The sequence below is a fragment of the Oryza glaberrima genome, chromosome 12 (assembly GCF_000147395.1).
Source record: "Oryza glaberrima chromosome 12, OglaRS2, whole genome shotgun sequence".
In the NCBI taxonomy this organism is placed as follows: domain Eukaryota; kingdom Viridiplantae; phylum Streptophyta; class Magnoliopsida; order Poales; family Poaceae; genus Oryza; species Oryza glaberrima.
In genome coordinates this window covers 6,666,421-6,678,637 of record NC_068337.1, presented here as the reverse complement: position 1 = coordinate 6,678,637, position 12,217 = coordinate 6,666,421, and the positions used below count along the sequence as shown (strand labels likewise).

General features: G+C 38.7%; 1 protein-coding gene across 2 annotated transcripts; it reads right to left on the bottom strand.

Annotated features, from left to right (window-relative positions):
• Nucleotides 1-249: 249 nt before the first annotated feature.
• LOC127757581 (ribulose-1,5 bisphosphate carboxylase/oxygenase large subunit N-methyltransferase, chloroplastic) lies at nucleotides 250-7,864 on the bottom strand. 2 transcript variants are annotated; one of them, XM_052283124.1, is made up of 13 exons: nucleotides 7,438-7,864; nucleotides 7,282-7,357; nucleotides 6,046-6,251; nucleotides 5,863-5,949; nucleotides 5,682-5,774; nucleotides 5,122-5,276; nucleotides 4,894-4,978; nucleotides 4,730-4,816; nucleotides 4,528-4,647; nucleotides 3,649-3,750; nucleotides 3,386-3,554; nucleotides 3,174-3,272; nucleotides 250-629 (listed from the first exon to the last, which is right to left on the bottom strand). In XM_052283124.1, exons 1-11 carry the CDS (start codon nucleotides 7,789-7,791, stop codon nucleotides 3,387-3,389), a joined length of 1,533 nt encoding a protein of 510 aa, XP_052139084.1. In that variant the 5' UTR covers nucleotides 7,792-7,864; the 3' UTR covers nucleotides 250-629; nucleotides 3,174-3,272; nucleotide 3,386. The 2 variants fall into 2 exon arrangements, with proteins under 2 accessions (XP_052139084.1, XP_052139083.1); XM_052283123.1 differs by having other exon boundaries at nucleotides 250-616.
• Between the last annotated feature and the right edge of the window lie 4,353 nt (nucleotides 7,865-12,217).

Genomic DNA, 12,217 nt, shown 5'->3' with positions numbered 1-12,217 from the left:
AGTTCTTCCTTTCTGTTATCATCTCTGCTAATATTACCGGGCTCTCAAATCGTCCCGCGAGTATCAAGCCATGGTTCATCATCACGATTCATCCATCTGTTAATCAGTAGTGGTAGAATGTGAAGAAAACAAATTATGTAGCACGATTTGTTCTCAAGTTCATGCTTTGTGGATCATCCAGATTTGAAATCAGCCCAGTAAAAAGGTATTAATCATCAGGGTAGGGAGACTAATTGCTGTAGACAGAAAAATGGTGGAGCATTTCAAATGAATGCGATTCCTTGGCAGCCATCACAGTAAACTGTCGCATACAATTCTCTGCTGTGTAGTCAGACAGCTAAAAATAAAACAGGCCATGAAAAGAGAACGGCGGAAATCATGCCAACACCCAAAAATATAACATGTACAGAATCTCTATTGACAAATGAGACTGAACATGTACATTGGCATTACCATCTCAGTCAATCATCAGAATGTACAGAATCTACTCAGTGAATATAAAAGCCACTAGGTTAACAAAACATCCGTGCACACTTGTGTGCAATGCAACTAATCGCCAAATCTGCATGCGGGCAGTGAAATCCCTATTACACCCGTCAGCCAGGCTTCAGATTTCCTGCAAAGAAGCACTACTGAGGATTCATTTACAAAATTTTGAAAGAACAGATAAACAACTAACTTTTGGGAAGCTACCCTATATGATGCCACCGACATAATGTCACGCAACTGTTGATGTGCCCTTATCTTTACCACTTCACACTAAACAAGCAATGCACACCAAATATGGTCCACAGTCTACACTCGAGATTGCTACCCGGTGATCGATCAATCCCCTCCCTCCACCTGGTTTCCTTTTTTGGCACCGCATTACTTTCCTATTTTAGTAAATTTATGCACCTAAAATTTGTACACCTCAAGTTTATAAATCAAAAGTTTATATATCCTATTCAAATTTGAATTTGAATTCAAATATTTTTTATACATAGTATTTCTATATATCTAAAGTTTATACACCTAAAGTTTATAGACCCAAAGTTTATAAGACAAAAGTTTACATACCCGATTCAAATTTGAATTTGAATTCAAATATTTTTATATATAGTATTTCTATACATCTAAAGTTTATACACCTAAAGTTTATAGACCCAAAGTTTATAAGTCAAAAGTTTACATACCCGGTTCAAATTTGAATTTGAATTTAAATATTAGTTTATAGACGCAAAGTTTATAAGTCAAAAGTTTACATACCCGTTTCAATTTTGAATTTGAATTCAATTTTTTATATATAGTATTTCTATACATAAATTTTTTCAACTGTGTTTTTTATTTTTACAAAATTTATGGTGTAGTAGGAAGAGAAGGAGAGGAGGAAGAAACAGAGTAGTGTATAGGGGGGATGGGGGGTGATCGCCTGGGGCGGTCACCCGCCCATTAGCCGCCCCCGTCTACACTGCAACATCCAAGACAGTCTATTCTATGTCAGAGAAAAGAGACAGACCAAACCACCGGTCAAACCAAAAACAAATACAGATCCAGTGACTTCTTCAGCTTGGCCAGTTCAGGAAGGTCCCCAGCAGCCCAGCTCCAGCACTAAGTCATCCATCCCCACCTTCAGTGACAGCAGCTGTGTGCCTTGGTCTGGCGTTACCTCAGGGCTCCCATGAGAAATGATGGTCTCGGGCCATGCTCCAGAGTGACACCAAGGAACACAGACGTATGCTTGATCATTAAAAGCAGCATACTTTGCTTAGGTTGTCTTTGCATCAGATCTAGAGGTCTACCTTTGATTTCTCAAATCATGCACATGAATCATGAAATCGATTTGCTCATTTGTTGTGATGTTTTCAGATACTTCTTGCTGCTGTATTTTGATTTCTTGTTGTGGTTCATTCATGCATCTGTCTTTTAAATTTAGTTCCCCAAATCGATTGCAGTATATGGCTGCAAATTACATGTTTTTCAAAATGAAAAAAAAGAGAGAAATTTATTCAGCTGGGACCTGGGATCACACATCCGACTTCTCACAGTAAGTTCTACATAGTACATACTCCTACTGTTGTGCGTGTTGCAGTGCAACCTAGCCAAAGTTATTGATGCAGCATAGCGGATGGTCTGGCTTCTCCCCTCAAGTTTGCACAGGTGAGAAGAGGGATAAGGAGATGCAAAAGACAGGACTGGGATAAGAGAGAATAGAGGCTACTTTATATGTCAAAAAATGGCCATTTAATTTACAGTGCCCAACCACTAAGGAACAAGGCACAGACCAAATGGGACTATTTTTACCATGCTATGCTTTCCTGTGTTGCGTAAAGGACAGAGGGCATTCCTGTATTCTGTCATTGCATTACTGATTTCCTGTGCCTCTTATTCTGGTCTTGCCATTTTTATGTTCCAAATGACCTGTTATAACTATAGGAACTATTTTTAGGAAGAAATGAAGTAGCTAAATTATGCTCAAGAAACTACTTTAGTTAAGTTAAAAAGTATTGAGTGATTTAGGTGTGGTGACTACCATTGACATAGCTATGTTGTTATCTTCACCAATTATTCAGGAATTATTTTTTAAAACCTTCTTTATTTTTAATTTTAAAAATAAACCCTTCCAAAACTTATTTTCAAGATCTGAACCTTTTGGTCACGCCAAACAATACTTTCAGTAGGAAAAACAATACTGCCACGCCAGTTTGGCTGGCATGGTAGCATTATTTAGCATTGTCTTGCCACACCACCATAGTTGGCGTGGTAGAATAAAACTATCACGCCCGCTGTGGGTGGTGTCAGTGTTGTTTTGCGACGCCACCCTAGTTCGCGTGCCTAAAAGGTTCAGATTTTGGAAATAAGTTTTAGAAGGGTCTATTTTTAAATTTTAAAATTAAGAAAGTTCAGAAATAGAAAAAAAATATTCAGAGATTCATAGACAATTCCTAAATTTTTTGTTCGCGCACAACAAGAGAAAAAAAGCACGGCAAGGGTTGGGAGAATGTACCCCAAGTAACAATGGAATAGTTGAATCATAAGTTTTATTTGGTATTTTATCTTTCAGTTACACACTTTCAGTAGGTTCTAAACTTCTAACAATAAAAAAATTATAATACCAGAGCGATATTAGTACTGGTTTAAATCCTACTAATTGAATGTATTTTAAAGGAGTAACAATTTATCAGATTTATTACCTTCTAATGCACTTCAACTGGATGTGATCATTAATGAGAACACCATTAGAAGTGACACCCATGTTGCAAGAATTAATGCTCGCTGCATGCTTTACTTTTCTGCACATCCATAAAATTCAGTCTATTAGATCAATTACATCAACATGGTACACAGTAAACGGTCTAATAAATTTACTTTGGGAAGCAGTGAAAACTTATTGAGCTTTGCCTACCTTATTTCAATTCAGGAGCAAATGGAGCAGGGCAAGGTGACACAGTGTGGTCAGGCAAATCATTTATGAACTCATTAGCAGCCTGGAGACAACCATGCAACAATTTCTTCTCCAATCTTACAAGCCTAGTAGCGACTTCCTTTTTTGGTTCCAAATTGCCATCTGCCAACTGCCCAATACCAGAGAAATGAAATGCTCTTCATTACATTACGTATCAGAGATTTTACAAAAAAACATACACATAGTGCTTTGCAACTCGTTACCATAGCATCATCCTCATCCAAAGTTGTTGGATAATCAGCCAATCGTGACTCCAAGTATCCAACAAGTTGGTCAAGTACTGCTCGCTCTGTGCATGGACTGACCTATAATCATAGTTGGAAACATGTCACAATTTACACAGTGTTATGCATAACACTACTATTACCACATAGTCTATTTAGAAACATTGCTCAACTTCCATAAAAACTCAATGGAAACCCTACATGCTACTGTGGGATATTTGCATGGCAAAATATTGCACTTTAAATGTATGATGGATTTGCTTTGTAGCAAGCCGGTTTAGTTTTGAACAATCTGCACCTTAGATCAACCCGACTAAAAATAAATAATGGGTTAGATGAACTTATAACTTGAATGAAATCCTAAAAACCTGGAATGACAAATGTGATGGCCTAAAAGAAAGCTTCAAATGTAAAGGCATTTTCCAAATTATCTACTTGTGAAATGTTCTCTCTTCCTAAATGTTCAACCAGATGTAATTATTGCATTTCACATTACACAAGATCTTCAGATCAAATGCCTGTTTGTCTAGCTTCAATTTGTTACAAACATAGTAATGACTAATGACACTAGATCAATACTTCTGGGTCTTCAAGGCTTGAAGCAATATTTAAAGGCAGAAGCCCCATAAAAACTGAGCCCATTGGAAAGTGCTTTTGGAGTCTTGTAAAGAAAAAAGGCAGAAACTATAAACTGGCTAACTGCGCAAGCATAATGACCCCAAAAATGTAATAAATAAAACAACAATGTACGACACTGTCACCTTGCCCTGCTCCATTTTATCTCATATGTGTAATTAAAAATTCTAACCGTAACTGAAAATTCTAATAGTAAGGCCAATTACGGGCAAGTAGACTTACTGGACATGTATCACCTTCTGAAGAAAGTATGGATTGCATTTCATCTGGATCTGAAATGTATCCTAGCCTCAAATAGGGCAGCATTTCTGCAATTGTTTCCTTCTCTTTACCCACACAGACCTAATGCACCTAAGGCATGTCAATATACAACATTTGTAGTTGCATTCCAAATGGAAAAGAAAAAGGAAATCATAGTTCCCACATGGAAATTTTGGATAGCCAGCTTCCCATTTCTTTGAGCAACCATTCTCTTCTCTTGGAACTGAGGATCTTCTATGTTTAGGGATGCCTGTAACAATGATTCAGTATTGCTTACACAAATCCAATAAGAAGATGAATGTAGAACAATAGCAAAACAAATTCCACCTCAATCACTATACGATCATATGGATTATCTTCGTCAATAAAACCGTAGTTGAGGAGCAATCTAGAGTTAGGCTGTGGCCCACACCTGTACAATTTGCATAGCTTGACGTTACAGTGGAGATGCACAAACAAAAGAAATGAAATATGCAAACAGTAAATAAGCACTGAAGTTGCCAAATATGATGAGGTACAACAAGAATTTTAATGCATCTGAAGAAAATATTATACCAGACGATTATTGGTTCTCCCGCTTTGTATGGTCGATCCACAACCAACCGAACAGAATCACCAACAGCTGTCAGCATTGCTTTGCAGTTGCTCTTGTAGGTCAATAGTGGTGGGCCCAATGGAACTAGCGCAAATCTTCGAGCTAAACTAACTTTCTGTTCTTCAATGAAAAATAAAAATAACTTAGTGACGAGCAGGTTCAGTATTTATCCAGTAATAAAATAAAAGGCTGGCATGCTATGAACTGTTGATCCCAAACTGAAGTATTAAGCAAATAAAACATATGAAACAAAAAAAATACTTACAGAACAAATCTACATAATTTGAAGAAGCGAATTTCCAAATTTTTTGAATTTGACAGAAATACTGCGAGGCTTGTATAATCTATTATATGGGCAAGGTATTTAGCACTAAACTGTTCTGTTCATAAATGGTGTACACTCTAAGTAAATCTTAAACTTCAGTTCAACACCAGAGATAATTATTTAAACCAACCAACAACCAATCGGGGTAATATCTAATTTTTTTGATAAATGAAATCTCATTGCTCATTATGTTACCTGCAAATGGACCACGCAAGACTGTACTGCGACAAAAGCTTGCTTGAAGATCTCAAATGGAAAAGCCTCGGTAGGTATGTCAAAAGGATATTGCTGCATAACAGTTGAAATGAGAACAACAAGCAGCTAGTGCAACAGAATCCCAGAGACAGGAACATTTTGGAAGGTCAAAAGAAAGCACCTGAAACAATGAACCTGCCATGAACCACAGTGTGTCGAGCTCATTATACTCTCGCCTTATTCCCTCGTCTCTTGCAACAACTTCATCCTGAAATATTAGAAAATCTAAGTTGTATATTACTTGACACTGCATAAAATGTGCTCATAATATATTGACATATAGTGGATAGGAAAAAACACTAACCTTGATGGGGCTACCCTTCAGGTAGTTCAGTTCACTTTCGGTCCACAGAAGTGGAGATTCAACAGCTAATTGCCCCCTTCCTCGCTGGCGATCAAGCTCCTTAATGTAAGGATACCAAAATGAATCTTGTCCTTGCTTTTTCTCATACATGAGATACAAAGCCAAGCATGCCAGCTCAGATAATTTGTTTGTTGTTAGCAATTCAGCTGTATGGTTCAAAATATCAGCTGGTTACCATAGTACAAAAATGAAAACAAATACCATACATGAAAAGGACATATCAATTTCCATATTCTTCTTTTGGTGTTAGCGCAAGTGGACAGACATAAACCACAAATAAGTTTCACAGATCAGGTATTAGCAAACAAATATACAAGGACTGAAGAAATAATGCATGGAAGACCTATCTAACAGAAATATCATGCCAATGTAAACATATCCACAATTCCACATTAAACTATTTTTAACAAAGTTGTAAACATAGGGCTACTTTCTTATATTACTCTCATGCTAACATTGTTTGATGATTAATTTATTAAAAATTGTGACCTTACCTTTTATGACAAATGCAATAGTAAAGAAAATGCAATCTCGTGAAGAGACTGCTTAAAAAGAGAGAAAATTCGAATCAGCACCTAAGGTTGAAAGATGAAATTGCTATAAACCCATTGTTTAATTACAATGCACAACATTTCACACAAAGAGAGATTGGTAATACTTGATTATATCCTGAAGATACGCAAGCAAGATATGATTAGCTAAAGTTGCATATCAAACCGGCAGATTCAGACTCTTGAACCAGTTGAACACGGATTAAAAACATTCAAAAAGCATTCCTCAAAACACACACATATTAATATTGATGGTAACAATATCAAATCCAGTGCCCTACATGGTATTGAAAATTTGAAATAAATTGAAGTGAACAGATAGATGATTACTTAACAAAGTCAACTAATTCAACCTATATCTTACTTCTTACTAACAATCATGAATTCCTTGAAGTGAAGCTATAATTTACTGATTTCGGTGTACTTATAAGGTGGACATCAGATAAATTAAAACAGATTCTGCCATTTACACAAAATGCCCCCAACAGGAGGACTATTGCAGTGCTAAATTCAGGTCATACTGTGAAATGTGCATCCAGGAAACAAAAAAATCGCCATTTCCTCTCAACCCCAAAGCAACCAAACTACAGAATTCAACACTAGAATAGATCACGAGAGCACTCACCGACGGACTCGTCTCCGAGCACCCTCTCCAGCGTGACGACGAGCGACATGGGCACCTCGAACGCCACATCCCCAGCCTGCAACAGCCCACCACAGTCAAAGATCTCACACCATTTACCACCGGAATCAACCCCGAAATCCCCGCTTGCTAACGCACCTCGAGATCCTGCCCCGCGGCGACGTAGTGCAGCGGCAGGTCCTTGCCCTCCCGGAAGCAGGGGACGGGTCGGTCGAGGATGGCCACCTTCCCCGGCGGCAGCCCGTGCTCCCGCAGCCAGTCGGAGAACCCGTTGGCGGAGGCGGTGGAGGCGCACGCGGCGGCGGCGGCGGCGGCGGGGGACGACGAGGGGAGGAGGGTGTCGGCGTGGCAGGCGACGAGGCGGGGCCGGGCGGAGCGGAGGAGGCGCGGGCGAGGGCGGGGGCGGGGGCGGGGGAGGCGGCGCGGGGAGCAGGGGAGGAGGAGGCGGTGGTGGGAGGCGGCGGCGGGAGAAACGGAGGCGGAGGAGGCCATGGTGGTGGGTGGCGTGGGCGGTGGTTGGGGGAGAGAGGAGAAGGACGGCGGTGGAGGCGGAGCGCAGCGCAGGTGGTTGGTGTGGATGAGGGGAGGGCGTTGATTGGGCCAGGTCGGCGGATATTTTTTTTGGCTGATTGTTAGCAAATTGTTTCAACTTCTTTTAAAAAAAATTAAGAACATCGTCTCGGTCCCAAAATATAAGTTATTTTGACTGTACTAGTAAAATACACGTGCTTCGCTATAGATAAATTATTTCTTAGGCTAAGTATTGATTAGAAATTTTAATGATAATTAGGATGAATAAAAACCACTATTGCATATATAGTATACTCATGTTCTCGTAATACTCAACATGGGTGTGGATGCTCTGATGATCAAACGGTAACGAGGACTATGGTAGGATGTGTCCCACGATTAGACTCATCCATTGATGATGAAGGTTGGCAATAAAGAAAATCAGAACCGCAGAAACGCGACCAACAACATGGTCCTAATAGAGAGAGAAATGACAACGGCGACCTCCGATGGTGAACACGACTGGATGAATGCATCAAAACGCGCTCCCGGACGAGGGGGTTTCGTTTTCTTTGAACTTGCAGGAAGACGAGGACCCACTCTGAGCACCGAGGAGAGTGCTGCCGCGGCCGTCAAACTTTCCTCCAGCCGCCGCCTGGGCCTCTTCGCTGGCGTCGCCGGCTGGACAGCTAGGGGAGAGAATGACAAGCGGGTCCCACACTGTTTTTTCTCTTGTGTTGCCACTTTGGCATACCACATAGGCAAAGTGGCAAATAGTTAGAAGCCACCATCTAAGATGGGCAAAAAATATGAGCAAATGTAAGAAGGGTATTTGGATAATTGAAAAACCTAAATGTGACAAATAGTTAAATTCCCCGTTTAATACATGTAGAAAAGTCAGTTTTACCCTTCAATATGTGTGGAATATGTAGAAATTTATGGACTATATCGATGTAAGTATAGAAATTTGTTTTGTGACCATAATATTGATAAGTTTGTTGTACATAAAAATTTTAATATATATTAAAAAAGTACGTGCAGCATTTTATAAACGATAAACATAGCTTTGGAAAGCATTTCTATATAATATATACAACTGGGAAAAGAAAATATTGAACTACCATAAAAATGCTACATATACTGTTTTAATAAGTAAATAAATATTAATTTTTATGTCATTATGTAAAAATAAACTTTGCCATGAATAATATCTTGTACAACAAAATCATGAATATAGTAGTTTTATGTAACAAAATTATACTCCCTCTTTCCCATATTGATCATCATATAAGTTTATGCACTAAGACCAAGAATAATTTAAACCATATCAATCAAGACACCATGCACACATTCTCCCGCAATGCATGTATCGATTCAAACATCATCCCAATTACACCTTAGCATGCACACATTCTCTCATGCTGTATTAATTGTATTTCGATGAAATTCGTGTCCATGCGTTTATATGATGATCATTTTGAGAAATTTTGAATTCTATTATATGATGATCAATTTGAAAATAAGGGAGTAGTTTACAATTTTCATGTTTCCTTCATGTCTAAGGACAAAATGGTCCTTTTCAAGGGAATTAAACAGTCAACTAACGGAATGGGTATGAACAAGATCAAAAACAAAATTCAGGGGTATACGCGTTCCTCCATCCTAGGCATACTGGAAATATGACCTAGAACCATTAAGTGGCGGGCCCAAGCCTTAAACTTAACGCCGTGGTGACGAACTACCCTCGAGTAAACCCACCACGTGGCACAATACCGTTGTATTGGACACGCTTAGTCACCTAGACTACCGCCTCAGCTGTAACAGGAAGCTCCTCTGAGCTAACCACTAACTCATACACACCAGCCTACCAGAATGTAAGGCTAAATCATAAATAGATTACTAAGCTAGGATTATCTATAAATGGCCAAAGGGCCCGCCCGGCACAGCCCGGCCCAGGCACAGCTGGGCATGGCCCAGCAGCCATCGGGCCGGCACGGTCCGATAGGCACTTCGTTCCGGGCCGTGTCGGCCCATGGGCTGCACCACCTGCCCAGGCACGGCCCACCAGCTGTCGGGCCGTGCCGTGCCGGCCCGAAGGCATGGGTGGCCCATCGGGCTTTTTTTAAAATAAGTCTATTTTTCGTCCCTTCTCTTTGGGCTATTTCATATGTATAGCTAAAATAAGTCTATTTTCCGTCCCTCCTCTTTGGGCTGACATATGTATAGCTAAAATAAGTCTATTTTCCATCCCTCCTCTTTGGCTGACATATGTAGATAAAAGAAAGTCTATTTTAGATCCCTATACTTTCATCTATGGCATATAATATGTCTATTTTTACTCCCTTATTTTTTTGTGTATCGGACCTAGCTGCCGGCCCATCGTGCCGGGCCGGCCCAACGTGCCGGTGGAGGGGCCCAGGCACGGCCCGGTGGTCGGGCCGGGCCAGCACGGGCCCGACCTCCGTCGGGCTGTGCCGTGCTTGGGCCGGACCAAAATGTCGTGCCATGGGCCGGGCCGTCGGGCCTCGGGCCTTTTGGCCATCTATAGGACTATCCCATAACTAGCACATGTGGTTGTACTGTATACATAATGAACAGACATTGAGTAAAGTCCTTAAGTAGCTTGGGCACACTCTCCCCCTATCGGTATACAACTAATCAACACATGTATACCACTTGAGGCCCAAACTTAAAATTCATGGTTTTTCATCATTTTGTTTCTCAAATTCTCCATTTATTCATTTCTGTCCAGAAATTAGATAAAATCATTTTTCATGTTAATATGATCCCAAATGACAAGTAAAACCATACTAAGCATGGCTAAGCATCGTAGTATCATAGTGTCATTATAACTCATATATATAAAGATAAAGTCATGTTGTTTCTAGGGCTAAGAATGTAGGTTATGGATATATGTGGAGTTCAAGTGATAATGCAATCAATAGGTGTTATACTAACAAGTTTTACAAGGTTTTAGCGTATTAATGTACAATCGACATGCAGGATTTGCAAACATTTCCAATAACCTCCAAAACATAGGAGCAATGTATTCAAAGAGAGGGAGGTGGGACTTGCCTTGTTACTGGTAAAAGTCAGGGCCTAATTCACTTCTTCACCGTTATTGCGACAATCTATATAAATTACATGTTATGCGATTAAACACCGAAATATACGGAAAATCCAAAATGCTCTAAAATGCATGATTTGTGCACAGTGGGTAGGTGCTGGTTTAAAGTGAATTTAGGTGAAAGAATTTCCATTTTATCTCATTCCATTTGAGAGTTATGGATTTTAGAAGTTTTATCGGTATAGTATAGTATTTGCTTAGGTGCTGCTATGAAATGCTTTTGTAAGGTGATATTTATTATATTTGAGTTTTCTGGGGTGAATATATGAGTTCTCTAAGACCAACACATTTGGTTTCACAATTTTTAGAGTTTCTATGAATTTCTAATGTATTTTACAAGTTGTAACGGGTTGTAGGCATATGGTCCCTATAGTGTATGATATAGAGGTTCTAGGTCCATAACTTGTTCCATCTTGCCAGTGATGTACAAAATGAGTAATTGAGTTAACTAATTTAACTTTGGTCCATAATTTTAGAGTTTTTAGTATTTTACTACACGTTTTATAAATAGGGGCATGATCTATGTTAATTATTCACTATGCTAATCTAGAAGTAGTTTATGTATGAGCTAAGTGTGGAACTATGGTTTATCTGGTCTATTAAGTTTTAGTTGAATTTAGTTAGAGTGCATTTAAATACCACTACACCTATATAATGCCTAACCATTACTATGTGATTAGCTCTTAGGTTACCTATTAAGGTTTAGAGCTATAATCTGTATAGAAGGTGCCATATTTTATTTTAATATGTTGAAGTTCATTACTTGCCAGTTCTTTAAAAATTTGGTTCACTTCATTTGGATTAAAGATGAATTTTCTACAAATTTTACAAATTGAGATGTACACTAGGTTGTTTATTCTTTATATAAATATTTAAGGGCTATTGTTATAGAGTAAGAATATATTTTTATTTTACAACCTGGAAGTATATGTTTTGATGATTCTATAGGATCTGAGTTCACCCAAAAAGGAGTTAAGATGAATTCTATATGAATTTCTAAAGTTCAGCTTATCTAAATCTAGTCATTTTAAAGATATTAGTTTTAAGGCATTTGATGTAAAATATGTATATATTTTATTTTACTTTGTTTTTAGAGAATATGTTGGTGGATCTATAGAAATTAAGTTTGCACCAATTTGAGCTAAGATTAATTTTATATGCATTTTATAAGTTTGTGCATGCTTTATGTGTGACTTAAATTAGATGAGTTTTAGTGATAAATTTTCATACTGTGAGTACCACTTTTTATGTCATAAATTTTAAGTTCATATTTGCGTGAAT

Bases quoted from the DNA above. Each gene is read 5' to 3' on its own strand.
- LOC127757581 (XM_052283124.1), bottom strand. From the start codon at position 7,791: ATGGCCTCCTCCGCCTCCGTTTCTCCCGCCGCCGCCTCCCACCACCGC. The intron at 5,277-5,681 runs GTAACATAATGA...ATTGAAGAACAG, and splicing joins CTTGCGTGGTCCATTTGCAG to AAAGTTAGTTTAGCTCGAAG. The intron at 4,817-4,893 runs GTGGAATTTGTT...TCATTGTTACAG, and splicing joins ATGATCGTATAGTGATTGAG to GCATCCCTAAACATAGAAGA.